This window comes from Triticum urartu, chromosome 3A (assembly GCF_056163025.1).
Source record: "Triticum urartu cultivar PI428250 chromosome 3A, HENAU_Tu73, whole genome shotgun sequence".
Taxonomy (NCBI): Eukaryota; Viridiplantae; Streptophyta; class Magnoliopsida; order Poales; family Poaceae; genus Triticum; species Triticum urartu.
In genome coordinates this window covers 591,090,966-591,106,014 of record NC_141875.1, presented here as the reverse complement: position 1 = coordinate 591,106,014, position 15,049 = coordinate 591,090,966, and the positions used below count along the sequence as shown (strand labels likewise).

At 49.6% G+C, this 15,049-nt stretch overlaps 2 protein-coding genes across 2 annotated transcripts; both read right to left on the bottom strand.

The window, feature by feature from the left end:
• Positions 1-1,297: 1,297 nt before the first annotated feature.
• On the bottom strand, positions 1,298-2,503 carry LOC147980686 (F-box/LRR-repeat protein At2g43260-like). Its single transcript, XM_087515712.1, has one exon. The coding sequence runs from the start codon at positions 2,501-2,503 to the stop codon at positions 1,298-1,300; it is 1,206 nt and encodes a 401-aa protein (XP_087371838.1).
• Positions 2,504-2,980: 477 nt separating this feature from the next.
• Positions 2,981-3,760, bottom strand: LOC147980685 (putative F-box protein At2g16220). Its single transcript, XM_087515711.1, has one exon. The coding sequence runs from the start codon at positions 3,758-3,760 to the stop codon at positions 2,981-2,983; it is 780 nt and encodes a 259-aa protein (XP_087371837.1).
• Positions 3,761-15,049: the final 11,289 nt, after the last annotated feature.

The following is a 15,049-nucleotide window of genomic DNA, read 5'->3' as shown; positions in this document are numbered from 1 at the left end:
CACGCCTCACGCTCCACACCTCGACGTACGAGCAGGCGCAGTTGCTCGAGATCATCCGTGCCTTCGACCGCAACGACAATATCATCTCTGCTGCCAAGCCTGTGCGCTCCATGGTGACACTGGGCCAGCCGCTCACCTTCGAAGAGCTAATGATGCCGGACGCGGACTTGGATGGGGATGGTTTGGCGGACTCCTTGGTGACTCTCAAGCTTCTCCCGACGAGCCGCAGGCTGCTGCTGGAGCTTTTGCACTTCCGAATTTTTTGCGTTCGGGTTCGGAACTGGTGGAACATACCCTGACGGACGCGGACGGTGCCATGACACCAAGGCCCAGCCTGAGATAGTCCTGTCGGCTTGTCGCCACCGTCCTCATAGTCCGACTCCAGACCATCCTCCGGGAGCTCGTGCCGGTCGCCGCCTCCTCGCCTCAATGCCCCTTGTCATTTTGCACGGCTTGCTAGAATCGCAACCTTGACGGCTGCAACTTTAGCTTGTCCGGGCGGTTGCCGAGGGAGCCTCCAGTACGGCTACGACGATTGCTTGCTGTTTTTGCCGGAAATCGGGGGGGGGGGGGGGGGGGGGGGGGGGGGGGGGAGGGTACAGGTTTATAGTACAGGTTGGTTCCTGAGTTGGTGAGTTGTACACGAATAAAACAAACTATCGTTCCCGTGTGTGATAGATTTTTTTAGGGAAAGAGAGAGATCCCTTTATTAGTAGCTAATAGAGCTTGTATAACCTTTTTCCTATAAAAAATTACCTGTCAAAAAAAGCTAATAAATATTGTTTTCCTCTTTCTTCATCAAGTGGGACGCAGTGTTCGATTTCCTTTTTTTCATCAAGCCGGACGTGTAGACATTGTTCCGCCGTGTCTTTTTTTTTTCCTTATTACCTGTTTGTAGATCTATTATTAAATCTTAGTCGTCAATCTTTATAATTAACACAAAATCAATGGATATAAAAATGTGACGTATAAAAAACTATGAAAGCTTCCGCCCTTTATTATATTAGATAAAGATAAAGATTCATTATCTTCGTTCTGATTGTCGTTTGCAAAAAACACCTTCCACAAATTAATCAAAGCGCCAACGGTCTAAGCTATGCTGACCTGACAGTCACGTAGCCTTATTTGAGCAAATAAATGAGTTTACTAATTGGTTTCTTAGTTATTGACCTAAAGTGTGCAATCAGTTTGAGTTAATGGATTAATGACCATTTCACTTTATATCTGATATGATTTTTAACACACATTCAAAATATGATACATAGAGACGTTCATTTAAGGGTAACTGTGTTTGCAGTTACATGCCTCCTAAACTATACGTGGCTTTCTCAAAACGAATATATGGACATATGAGGCTTTCCTCACAAAGTAATGGAGCGAACTTGTAGCCATCTCGAGCCCCGGCCAGACGGTGAATGGTCTCTATTGTTTTTGTCATTGGACTATAATACCCTAGTGCCTTGCCTGTGCTAAGTAGCAACCTCTTGCTCGTAGGATCGACAATCAACGGCGTAGTCTCTTCCGGCGAGTACTCCTTTGAAAACTCCCCAAGCTCTACTCGGCACCCAATATACCATACGTCGCCTTCCAACGTCCAAATGTCCATTGCGTTCGCACTCCTATCCGAGCACACGACGCAAATAGTACTATGGAGCTCCACGATGGGCGTGATCTGATCATAGTTGCATTGGGGACCTGGAACCACCTCAAACTCTTCCGTGCTAATGTCCAATGCCAACATTTCATACCCTAGAGAAGACTTTGTCCCAAGATTTGGATCAACCATCCAGTAGAGCTTGCCATCAACAAAGACAGGCTGCATTTCGGCCACTGGCCTAGGCGGAGGGCTGATTGGCCTCCATGTTTCTGTGTCGGTGAGATGGACAAAACACCCCAATCGATAATTCCGAGTCTCCATGTTCCTCTCGTGGTACGCAAGACGTACTCGTACATGCTTATTCATCCTTGAACCGTACCCTAGTCCGATCCTGCCAGCAGCAAAAGTTGAGTCTGCGTCGGGATCTAGATCCATCCGCTTGTAATAACCCATGGTAGGATTGCATATAAAATCAAACGAAAAGCACGGCATGGTGCAACTACCAACAACGAGACCATGGCATGGCTTAGAGCACACCACTTTCATGCGGCTACAAACCATGAATGCAGCAATTTCCCTCTGCCGAAGCTCCCTCCGACCTAGAGGCGTGAATAACCCGTCGACAGCCGAGATGAGCATGACCCGGGGTGTCTTTAGGCCCATGTTTGCGTGGATAGTGTGTAGCTTTATGAACCAATCGCTCTTAATTAGCGCACACCAGTCTTTGCACACACACCTCAATGGAACAACAGAGCTTGCTGGCAACCACTTGAGAACGTTTGACCAATCCTTGTTAGACAGCGAAGAGAAGATGATTTCCTCACTTGGACGACCTACGGGCACAAGGCACTCCTCCAGCAGACCAACGGTATGGGAGCTGGAATTGATCCCGATGAAGCTATCCATGACAGGATCGCCTATCCGCGGCGAGAGTAGGGTGTCCGGTGGACAATCACCATTAAGCTCAATGTCTACTGTGAACACCGTGAGAGTGCAAGTGGTGAACATAATCTTCATGTGTCCGTCAACACCGCGGTAGATTTCAAGGGGAGCGATCCAGTCTAAGTGCAACAGAGCTTCTGGCCAAGCCTGTCGGTGGATGCAGCAGAGCTGCTCCCATTGCTCAGCCCCATGACCATGATATGGCGGTGTTAGTCGCCAGATGTAAAAACTAGTGTCGTTGCCACTAGTAGCATCATTTCCATAATTAAGGCACAAGTATCCATCCAACACTGTCACCTCGAATGGGACATTGTGTAGACCGGATGGGGGCATCAACGAACCGAAAGTCTCGTTGCATATGTCGAAAGTGACGATGCAGTTGCAGTGACCACGTTCCTGCTGGACAAAGTGAAGGCGCCCACTGAAGAACACAGCAGCCGTCTATGGACGCACAGTGCACGAGGGGGCACGTTGAGCGGCGGGCCTCCAGTGCGCGCGTGCATGGCTCCCTCCGATCGAGTAGACCTCACAGGTAGTGACGGCAGGTGTGCGGCCTCTTTCGTTGAGGTAGAAGAGCCGTACCACTTTGTGTTCCTTGGCGTCTGGATCGTAACCCAGGTCGTAGGAGACGCAGTTTACGTCTGTGCCTGGTAGGCTGTAGTTGTACCGCCAGCACATCCTGATCGGTATCTTGGTGTCGGGAAGAGACAAGAGTGTGCCTGTGCTCGGGTTGCACACATAGTGACCATGATAGAGCCAGCGGTGGAGCAGGACCAGACCGTGGCAGGGCTTGGGGGTGAGCACCCGAAGAGCACGGTCGCTTTCCAGCTGTGGAAGAAGAGAGAGCGCCGTGGCGCCGGTCAGCCGATGCATTACCGGCAGATCATCGTCATGGCGCCACCGCCACGCGTGGAGGCAGCGCTGCGCGGTCGTGAAGAAGAGATTGGGCGGCATGCCTGCCGACCGCTGCTGCTGGCGATTCACTTGCTGGTGGTGGAGGTCGACAAAGGAGGCCGACGAGAGTGAGGCGGCCCACGAGCGCGACAGGCAGCGGCAGCGGCCAACTGACTTGACTGGCAGCCGGGCAAAGATCTCGACGAGCATCTCGTCCGGTAGAAACGGCGATGGTGGAGCGTACTGCTGCTGGTTCTTGCTCCGCTTTGTCGGCCTCCTCGCTGAGGATGCCGGCTGCGAAAGCCCCAAGTTCGCCGTGCGTTTCATGTCGATCTCGTCAAAAAAATTGCCGAGGGCTCCAATCGTATCCCTCTGGTTTTTCCTATAATTATTTTCTCCCGATCTGGTTCTTATTACAAGCTGCCATGGCTTGCTTATATAGACGTACAGCTAGATCTCCACGGCAAACTTGCCATACTAATTAATTAGGAGACGGAGCAAACTATATCCGACTTAGACTATGCCACCAGTTTCCGACTTAGACTAGGACACTAATTTAATTAGGACTTGCAAGTACATGCATGCTACGTACTATTCCTTCCGTTCATTGTAGTTCTATAACAACCTTTTCCTAATGGGATATATGTAGAGTTGTAGATACGTTTCAGCGTATTTGTTTACTCATTTCAGTTTGTATGTACTCCTTCCATCTATCTATCTATACATAAGGCAGAAGTTAAACACCCCACCACGAGTTCATTCACATAGTCTAAAAAAAGTACAGTATAGACCATTGATTTAGATTATAATGTTAAGATTTAAAAGATCTAAAACGCGCCACCACATTCATCCACATAGCCTAAAAAAATATAGACCTTTGATTTAGATGATAAGAGCAACTCCAACGGGCCGACCCAAAGGACAGCGATTTCGTTCGCTTTTTGTCCGTTTGGATCGGCCAGACGGACACGGATGCCCGCTTTCGCATTTGGGTCGGCGCGTGCGTCCAATGCTAGCCTGAGACCCATTTTGACGGCGTCAAAAAAAATGAATGCATGCATATTAAAAAAAAGAAAAACAACATTAATTAAACATTAAAGCCGGCCACGAAGGCCGGCGAGAGTCCACGCGTCCACATTTGCATTAAAAAAAACAGCCTAAACTACGAGGCAGCGCGCTGCCCTAGGCGGCGTCGTCGTCGTCGTCCTCGGGGTCCATGAGGTCGATGAGCGTCGGCGCCGACCCTACGCAGGAGAACGTCGTGTTCCAGAGCGACGCCATGTCGGGCTGTGCCGGCGCAGGCAGTGCCGGGGCGGGGGTGGGGGGGGGGGGTGGGGCCGTCTGTGCAGCCGTGGCCTGGCGCGCCTCCTCTTTGGCCTTGAGTTGCTCCTCCTCGAGGTCGTGCTCGAGCATCTCCTCGTACTCGCCGCGACAGTGCTCCTCTGCCAGCCGGCGCTGGCGGCACATCTCGAGGTACGCCTGCTCCTGCGCCGACGTCGCCCCCAGCCAAACCGGTGGCGCGGACACCCACTCGCGCATCACTCCCCTTCAGGAGAAGCGCGCGATGGGCTCGGGCTCGGGCTCCAGCTGCGGCTCCGGCTTGATGGGGGACGGCGGGGCCACCGGCGGCACTACGCTGTCGCCCGCCGCGGAGAGGGCAAGGGCCTGCGCCATTGCCGCTTCGTACCGGGACTCCTCTTCCGCCTCCGCCGCCTTCGCTCGTCCTCCTCGCTTTCCCGGTAGACGGCCGCAAGGGCCGCCTGGTAGGCGTGTTGGAAATATGCCCTAGAGGCAATAATAAAAGCATTATTATTATATTTCCTTGTTCATGATAATTGTCTTTATTCATGCTATAATTGTGTTATCCGGAAATCGTAATACATGTGTGAATAATAGACACCAACATGTCCCTAGTAAGCCTCTAGTTGACTAGCTCGTTGATCAACAGATAGTCATGGTTTCCTGACTATGGACATTGGATGTCATTGATAACGAGATCACATCATTAGGAGAATGATGTGATGGACAAGACCCAATCCTAAACATAGCACAAGATCGTATAGTTCGTTTGCTAGATTTTTCCAATGTCAAGTATCTTTTCCTTAGACCATGAGATCATGTAACTCCCGGATATCGTAGGAGTGCTTTGGGTGTACCAAACGTCACAACGTGACTGGGTGACTATAAAGGTATACTACGGGTATCTCCGAAAGTGTCTGTTGGGTTGACACGGATCAAGACTGGGATTTGTCACTCCGTATGACAGAGAGGTATCACTGGGCCCACTCGGTAATGCATCATCATGAGCTCAAAGTGACCAAGTGTCTGGTCACGGGATCATGCATTACGGTACGAGTAAAGTGACTTGCCGGTAACGAGATTGAACGAGGTATTGGGGTTCCGACGATCGAATCTCGGGCAAGTAACATACCGATTGACGAAGGGAATTGTATACGGGGTTGATTGAATCCTCGACATCGTGGTTCATCCGATGAGATCATCGAGGAGCATGTGGGAGCCAACATGGGTATCCAGATCCCGCTGTTGGTTATTGACCAGAGAGCCGTCTCGGTCATGTCTACATGTCTCCCGAACCCGTAGGGTCTACACACTTAAGGTTCGGTGACGCTAGGGTTGTAGGGATATGTATATGCAGTAACCCGAATGTTGTTCGGAGTCCCGGATGAGATCCCGGACGTCACGAGGAGTTCCGGAATGGTCCGGAGGTAAAGAACTATATATAGGAAGTGCTATTTCGGCCATCGGGACAAGTTTCGGGGTCACCGGTATTGTACCGGGACCACCGGAAGGGTCCCGGGGGTCCACCGGGTGGGGCCACCTATCCCGGAGGGCCCCATGGGCTGAAGTGGGAAGGGATCCAGCCCAAAGTGGGCTGGGGCGCCACTTCCCCTAGGGCCCATGCGCCTAGGGTGGGGGAAACCCTAAAGGGGGGCGCCCCCTTGCTTGGGGGGCAAGCCCCCACCCCTTGGCCGCTGCCCCCCTAGGAGATTGCATCTCCTAGGGCCGGCGCCCCCCCTAGGCCCCCCTATATATAGTGGGGGAGATGGAGGACCTCTTACCTTTGCCTTTGGTGCCTCCCTCTCCCTCTCCAACACCTCCTCCTCCTCCATAGAGCTTGGCGAAGCCCTGCCGGAGTACTGCAGCTCCACCACCACCACGCCGTCGCGCTGCTGCTGGAGCCATCTTCCTCAACCTCTCCTTCCCCCTTGCTGGATCAAGAAGGAGGAGACGTTACGCTGACCGTACGTGTGTTGAACGCGGAGGTGCCGTCCGTTCGGCGCTAGGATCTCCGGTGATTTGGATCACGTCGAGTACGACTTCCTCATCCCCGTTCTTTGAACGCTTCCGCGCGTGATCTACAAAGGTATGTAGATGCAATCCAATCACTCGTTGCTAGATGAACTCCTAGATGGATCTTGGTGAAACCGTAGGAATTTTTTTTATTTTCTGCAACGTTCCCCAACAGTGGTATCAGAGCTAGGTCTATGCGTAGTTCTCTTGCACGAGTAGAACACAATTTGTTGTGGGCGTTGATGTTGTCAACTTTCTTGCCGCTACTAGTCTTATCTTGCTTCAACGGTATTGTGGGATGAAGCGGTCCGGACCAACCTTACACGTACGCTTACGTGAGACCGGTTCCACTGACTAACATGCACAAGTTGCATAAGGTGGCTGGCGGGTGTCTGTCTCTCCCACTTTAGTTGGAGTGGATTCGATGAAAAGGGTCCTTATGAAGGGTAAATAGAAGTTGACAAATCACGTTGTGGCTTTCACGTAGGTAAGAAAACGTTCTTGCTAGAACCCTATTTCAGCCACGTAAAACTTGCAACAATAATTAGAGGACGTCTAACTTGTTTTTGCAGCAAGTGCTTTGTGATATGATATGGACAAAGTTGTGATGAATGATGAATGATATATATGTGATGTATGAGATGTTCATGCTATTGTAATAGGAATCACGACTTGCATGTCGATGAGTATGACAACCGGCATGAGCCATAGGAGTTGTCTTTATTTTTTGTATGACCTGCGTGTCATCGAGAAACGCCATGTAAATTACTTTACTTTATTGCTAAACGCGTTAGCCATAGTAGTAGAAGTAATAGTTGGCGAGCAACTTCATGGAGACACGATGATGGAGATCATGATGATGGAGATCATGGTGTCATGCCGGTGACAAGATGATCATGGAGCCCCAAGATGGAGATCAAAGGAGCTATGTGATATTGGCCATATCATGTCACTATTATTATTTGATTGCATGTGATGTTTATCATGTTTCTGCATCTTGTTTACTTAGAACGACGGTAGTAAATAAGATGATCCCTCATAATAATTTCAAGAAAGTGTTCCCCCTAACTGTGCACCGTTGCGACAGTTCGTTGTTTTGAAGCACCACATGATGATCGGGTGTTAGATTTCAACGTTCACATACAACGGGTGTAAGATAGATTTACACATGCAAACACTTAGGTTGACTTGACGAGCCTAGCATGTACAGACATGGCCTCGGAACACAGAAGACCGAAAGGTCAAGCATGAGTCGTATAGAAGATACGATCAACATGAAGATGTTCACCGATGTTGACTAGTCCGTCTCACGTGATGATCGAACACGGCCTAGTTAACTTGGATCATGTTATACTTAGATTACTGGAGGGATGTCTATCTAAGTGGGAGTTCATTGAATAATTTGATTAGATGAACTTAATTATCATGAACTTAGTCTAAAATATTTACAATATGTCTTGTAGATCAAATGGCCAACGTAGTCCTCAACTTCAACGCGTTCCTAGAGAAAACCAAGCTGAAAGACGATGGTAGCAACTACACGGACTGGGTCCGGAACCTGAGGATCATCCTCATAGCTGCCAAGAAAGATTATGTCCTACAAGCACGCTAGGTGACGCACCTGTTCTCCCTGCAGAACAAGACGTTATGAACGCTTGGCAGGCACGTACCGATGACTACTCCCTCGTTCAGTGCGGCATGCTTTACAGCTTAGAGCCGGGGCTCCAAAAGCGTTTTGAGAGACACGGAGCATATGAGATGTTCGAAGAGCTGAAAATGGTTTTCCAAGCTCATGCCCGGGTCGAGAGATATCAAGTCTCCGACAAGTTCTTCAGCTGTAAGATGGAGGAAAACAGTTCTGTCAGTGAGCACATACTCACTATGTCTGGGTTGCATAACCGCTTGACTCAGCTGGGAGTTAATCTCCCGGATGACGCGGTCATTGACAGAATCCTTCAGTCGCTTCCACCGAGCTACAAGAGCTTCGTGATGAACTTCAATATGCAGGGGATGGAAAAGACCATTCCTGAAGTATTTGCAATGCTGAAATCAGCAGAGGTAGAAGTCAAAAAGGAACATCAAGTGTTGATGGTGAATAAAACCACTAAGTTCAAGAAGGGCAAGGGTAAGAAAGCTTTCAAGAAGGACGGCAAGGGAGTTGCCGCGCCCGGCAAGCAAGCTGCCGTGAAGAAGCCAAAGAATGGATCCAAGCCCGAGACTGAGTGCTTTTATTGCAAGGGAAGTGGTCACTGGAAGCGGAACTGCCCCAAATACTTGGCGGACAAGAAGGCCGGCATCACGAAAGGTATATGTGATATACATGTAATTGATGTGTATCTTACCAGTACTCGTAGTAGCTCCTGGGTATTTGATACTGGTGCGGTTGCTCACATTTGTAACTCAAAACAGGAGCTGCGGAATAAGCGGAGACTGGCAAAGGACGAGGTGACGATGCGCGTCGGGAATGGTTCCAAGGTCAATGTGATCGCCGTCGGCACGCTACCTCTACATTTACCTTCGGGATTAGTTTTAAACCTTAATAATTGTTATTTAGTGCCAGCTTTGAGCATGAACATTGTATCAGGATCTCGTTTAATTCGAGATGGCTACTCATTTAAATCCGAGAATAATGGTTGTTCTATTTATATGAGAGATATGTTTTATGGTCATGCTCCGATGGTGAATGGTTTATTCTCAATGAATCTCGAGCGTAATGCTACACATGTTCATAGTGTGAGTACCAAAAGATGTAAGATTGATAATGATAGTCCCACATACTTGTGGCAGTGCCGCCTTGGTCACATAGGTGTCAAACGCATGAAGAAGCTCCATGCTGATGGACTTTTAGAGTCTCTTAATTACGAATCATTTGACACGTGCGAACCATGCCTCATGGGTAAAATGACCAAGACTCCGTTCTCAGGAATAATGGAGCGAGCAACCAACTTATTGGAAATCATACATACTGATGTGTGCGGTCCAATGAGTGTTGAGGCTCGCGGTGGCTATCGTTATGTTCTCACCCTCACTGATGACTTGAGTAGATATGGGTATATCTATTTAATGAAACACAAGTCTGAGACCTTTGAAAAGTTCAAGGAATTTCAGAGTGAGGTTGAGAATCAACGTGATAGGAAAATCAAGTTCCTGCGATCAGATCGTGGAGGAGAATACTTGAGTCACGAGTTTGGCACACACTTAAGAAAATGTGGAATAGTTTCATAGCTCACGCCGCCTGGAACACCTCAGCGTAATGGTGTGTCCGAACGTCGTAATCGCACTCTATTAGATATGGTGCGATCTATGATGTCTCTTACCGATTTACCGCTATCTTTTTGGGGCTATGCTTTAGAGACTGCCTCATTCACTTTAAATAGGGCTCCGTCGAAATCCGTTGAGACGACACCGTATGAATTATGGTTTGGGAAGAAACCTAAGCTGTTGTTTATAAAAGTTTGGGGATGCGATGCTTATGTCAAGAAACTTCAACCTGAAAAGCTCGAACCCAAGTCGGAAAAATGCGTCTTCATAGGATACCCTAAAGAAACTATTGGGTATACCTTCTACCTCAGATCCGAAGGCAAGATCTTTGTTGCCAAGAATGGATCCTTTCTAGAGAAGGAGTTTCTCTCGAAAGAAGTAAGTGGGAGGAAAGTAGAACTTGATGAAGTATTACCTCTTGAACCGGAAAATGGCGCAACTCAAGAAAATGTTCCTGAGGTGCCTGCACCGACTAGAGAGGAAGTTAATGATGATGATCAAGATACTTCTGATCAAGCTCCTACTGAAATTCGAAGGTCCACAAGGACACGTTCCGCACCAGATTGGTACGGCAACCCTGTCTTGGAAATCATGTTGTTAGACAACGGTGAACCTTCGAACTATGAAGAAGCGATGGCGGGCCCGGATTCCGACAAATGGCTGGAAGCCATGAAATCCGAGATAGGATCCATGTATGAAAACGAAGTATGGACTTTGACTGACTTGCCTGAAGAGCGGCGAGCCATAGAAAATAAATGGATCTTTAAGAAGAAGACAGACGCGGATGGTAATGTGACCATCTATAAGGCTCGGCTTGTCGCTAAGGGTTATCGACAAGTTCAAGGGGTTGACTACGATGAGACTTTCTCACCGGTAGCGAAGCTAAAGTCTGTCCGAATCATGTTAGCAATTGCCGCATTCTATGATTATGAGATATGGCAAATGGACGTCAAAACGGCATTCCTTAATGGTTTCCTTAAGGAAGAATTGTATATGATGCAGCCGGAAGGTTTTGTCGATCCTAAGAATGCTGACAAGGTGTGCGAGCTCCAACGCTCGATTTATGGGCTGGTGCAAGCATCTCGGAGTTGGAACATTCGCTTTGATGAGATGATCAAAGCGTTTGGGTTTACGCAGACTTATGGAGAAGCCTGTGTTTACAAGAAAGTGAGTGGGAGCTGTGTAGCATTTCTCATATTATATGTAGATGACATACTTTTGATGGGAAATGATATAGAACTCTTGGACAGCATTAAGGCCTACTTGAATAAGAGTTTTTCAATGAAGGACCTTGGAGAAGCTGCATATATATTAGGCATCAAGATCTATAGAGATAGATCAAGACGCCTCATAGGTCTTTCACAAAGCACATACCTTGATAAGATATTGAAGAAATTCAATATGGATCAGTCTAAGAAGGGGTTCTTGCCTGTGTTACAAGGTGTGAAATTGAGCTCAACTCAATGTCCGACCACGGCAGAAGATATAGAAGAGATGAGTGTCATCCCCTATGCCTCAGCCATAGGCTCTATTATGTATGCCATGCTGTGTACCAGACCTGATGTAAACCTTGCCGTTAGTTTGGTAGGAAGGTACCAAAGTAATCCCGGCAAGGAACACTGGACAGCGGTCAAGAATATCCTGAAGTACCTGAAAAGGACTAAGGAAATGTTTCTTGTTTATGGAGGTGACGAAGAGCTCGTCGTAAAAGGTTACGTCGACGCTAGCTTCGACACAGATCTGGATGACTCTAAGTCACAAACCGGATACGTGTATATTTTGAATGGTGGGGCAGTAAGCTGGTGCAGTTGCAAGCAGAGCGTCGTGGCGGGATCTACATGTGAAGCGGAGTACATGGCAGCCTCGGAGGCAGCGCATGAAGCAATTTGGGTGAAGGAGTTCATCACCGACCTAGGAGCCATACCCAATGCGTCGGGGCCGATCAAGCTCTTCTATGACAACACTGGAGCTATTGCTCTTGCCAAGGAGCCCAGGTTTCACAAGAAGACAAGGCACATCAAGCGTCGCTTCAACTCCATTCGTGAAAATGTTCAAGATGGAGACATAGATATTTGTAAAGTACATACGGACCTGAATGTAGCAGATCCGTTGACTAAGCCTCTCGCTAGAGCAAAACATGATCAACACCAGAATTCCATGGGTGTTTGATTCATCACAATGTAACTAGATTATTGACTCTAGTGCAAGTGGGAGACTGTTGGAAATATGCCCTAGAGGCAATAATAAAAGCATTATTATTATATTTCCTTGTTCATGATAATTGTCTTTATTCATGCTATAATTGTGTTATCCGGAAATCGTAATACATGTGTGAATAATAGACACCAACATGTCCCTAGTAAGCCTCTAGTTGACTAGCTCGTTGATCAACAGATAGTCATGGTTTCCTGACTATGGACATTGGATGTCATTGATAACGAGATCACATCATTAAGAGAATGATGTGATGGACAAGACCCAATCCTAAACATAGCACAAGATCATATAGTTCGTTTGCTAGAGTTTTCCAATGTCAAGTATCTTTTCCTTAGACCATGAGATCGTGTAACTCCCGGATACCGTAGGAGTGCTTTGGGTGTACCAAACGTCACAACGTGACTGGGTGACTATAAAGGTATACTACGGGTATCTCCGAAAGTGTCTGTTGGGTTGACACGGATCAAGACTGGGATTTGTCACTCCTGTATGACGGAGAGGTATCACTGGGCCCACTCGGTAATGCATCATCATGAGCTCAAAGTGACCAAGTGTCTGGTCACGGGATCATGCATTACGGTACGAGTAAAGTGACTTGCCGGTAACGAGATTGAACGAGGTATTGGGATTCCGACGATCGAATCTCGGGCAAGTAACATACCGATTGACGAAGGGAATTGTATACGGGGTTGCTTGAATCCTCGACATCGTGGTTCATCCGATGAGATCATCGAGGAGCATGTGGGATCCAACATGGGTATCCAGATCCCGCTGTTGGTTATTGACCAGAGAGCCATCTCGGTCATGTCTACATGTCTCCCGAACCCGTACGGTCTACACACTTAAGGTTCGGTGACGCTAGGGTTGTAGGGATATGTATATGCAGTAACCCAAATGTTGTTCGGAGTCCCGGATGAGATCCCGGACGTCACGAGGAGTTCCGGAATGGTCCGGAGGTAAAGAATTATATATAGGAAGTGCTATTTCGGCCATCGGGACAAGTTTCGGGGTCACCGGTATTGTACCGGGACCACCGGAAGGGTCCCGGGGGTCCACCGGGTGGGGCCACCTATCCCGGAGGGCCCCATGGGCTGAAGTGGGAAGGGATCCAGCCCAAAGTGGGCTGGGGCGCCACTTCCCCTAGGGCCCATGCGCCTAGGGTGGGGGAAACCCTAAAGGGGGGCGCCCCCTTGCTTGGGGGGGCAAGCCCCCCACCCCTTGGCCGCCGCCCCCTAGGAGATTGCATCTCCTAGGGTCGGCGCCCCCTAGGCCCCCCTATATATAGTGGGGGAGATGGAGGACCTCTTACCTTTGCCTTTGGTGCCTCCCTCTCCCTCTCCAACACCTCCTCCTCCTCCATAGAGCTTGGCGAAGCCCTACCGGAGTACTGCAGCTCCACCACCACCACGCCGTCGTGCTGCTGCTGGAGCCATCTTCCTCAACCTCTCCTTCCCCCTTGCTGGATCAAGAAGGAGGAGACGTTACGCTGACCGTACGTGTGTTGAACGCGGAGGTGCCGTCCGTTCGGCGCTAGGATCTCCGGTGATTTGGATCACGTCGAGTACGACTTCCTCATCCCCGTTCTTTGAACGCTTCCGCGCGTGATCTACAAAGGTATGTAGATGCAATCCAATCACTCGTTGCTAGATGAACTCCTAGATGGATCTTGGTGAAACTGTAGGAAATTTTTTTGTTTTCTGCAACGTTCCCCAACAAGGCGTCCTCCGCCGCCTGGTCCTCCTCGTGGACGACGAGCGGTGTTGGCCTCCGGTCGACCTCGCGCACGCCCTGCCGCCTCGCCTCCTCGTGCTCGACGGCGAACCATCTCGCCCAGTTGGGCGAGTCGGTTGCGTAGGCCTTGTCGAGGCGCTGCTCCGGCGTCAGCAGCGCCCGCCGGCGCCGCACCTCCTCCGCGTGAGCACGAGCCGTCCGTGGCGCCGCCGGCACTGGGATCCTATCTGGATCCAGATGCCAGTCGTGCGACAGCGTCACGTTCGGATACGGCAGAGGCTGGCGGTTCTGCCAGTGCCACTCCGCCTGGTGCACTGGCACGTTGACGCGCTGCCTTTGCCGGCAAGGCGCCGGCGGAGGTGGGAGGAACTCTGAGGGGAAAGGGGTGGCGGGGGACTTGCCCTTGGCCTTGCTCCCGCTGACGCCGGAGAAGATGCCCATCTCGCTGTGGTTGTGGTGGCTAGGGTTTGCCGGCGACGAGGGAGCAAAGGTGGGCAGATGTGGACGGCCCCGCCGCACGGTCGGCTTAAAAAAGGACGAGAGTCGTCGCTGACGCGTGGGCCCGTCGTCATAAATTAAGCTGACCACGTGGGCAACGGGTAGTTGGACAGCCGCCATGTGGGGACGCGGCGGATAGCGAGAAGACGTGTAAAGCGTCTGTTCAGCGTCCGCGCCGACGCATTTTGAGCGTAAATTTGGGCCGCAAATGAGTCGACGCGGACGCGACGTGAACGTGATTTGAGTTTGGGTCGGCGCGTTGGGCCGCCACTTTTGTCCGCGCCGACCCAAACGGATGCAGGCGGACGAAATAGGTCAGCCCTTTGGAGTTGCTCTAATGGTTGAGATTTAAAAGATCTAAAAGTTACGTAAAACTATAACTTGTACAAGTTTTACGTGTTGACACATAATGAGAAATAGAAGAGTCCTACGTAAGGTAAGGACGGGTCCACATAAAACAAGGTACATGTGCTATGGCCTGGTGTCTGTATCGATCGGATGACAAACCAATCGTGCTGGACAGTTTTTTGTAGCCGCACAATAAAATTAGCATGCACACGTCATAGAGAACCCCTTCCGTTATTCCCTCTCTGACCC

Excerpts from the sequence above, each read along its gene's own strand:
- LOC147980686 (XM_087515712.1), bottom strand. The coding sequence starts at position 2,503 with ATGGATAGCTTCATCGGGATCAATTCCAGCTCCCATACCGTTGGTCTG.
- LOC147980685 (XM_087515711.1), bottom strand. The coding sequence starts at position 3,760 with ATGAAACGCACGGCGAACTTGGGGCTTTCGCAGCCGGCATCCTCAGCG.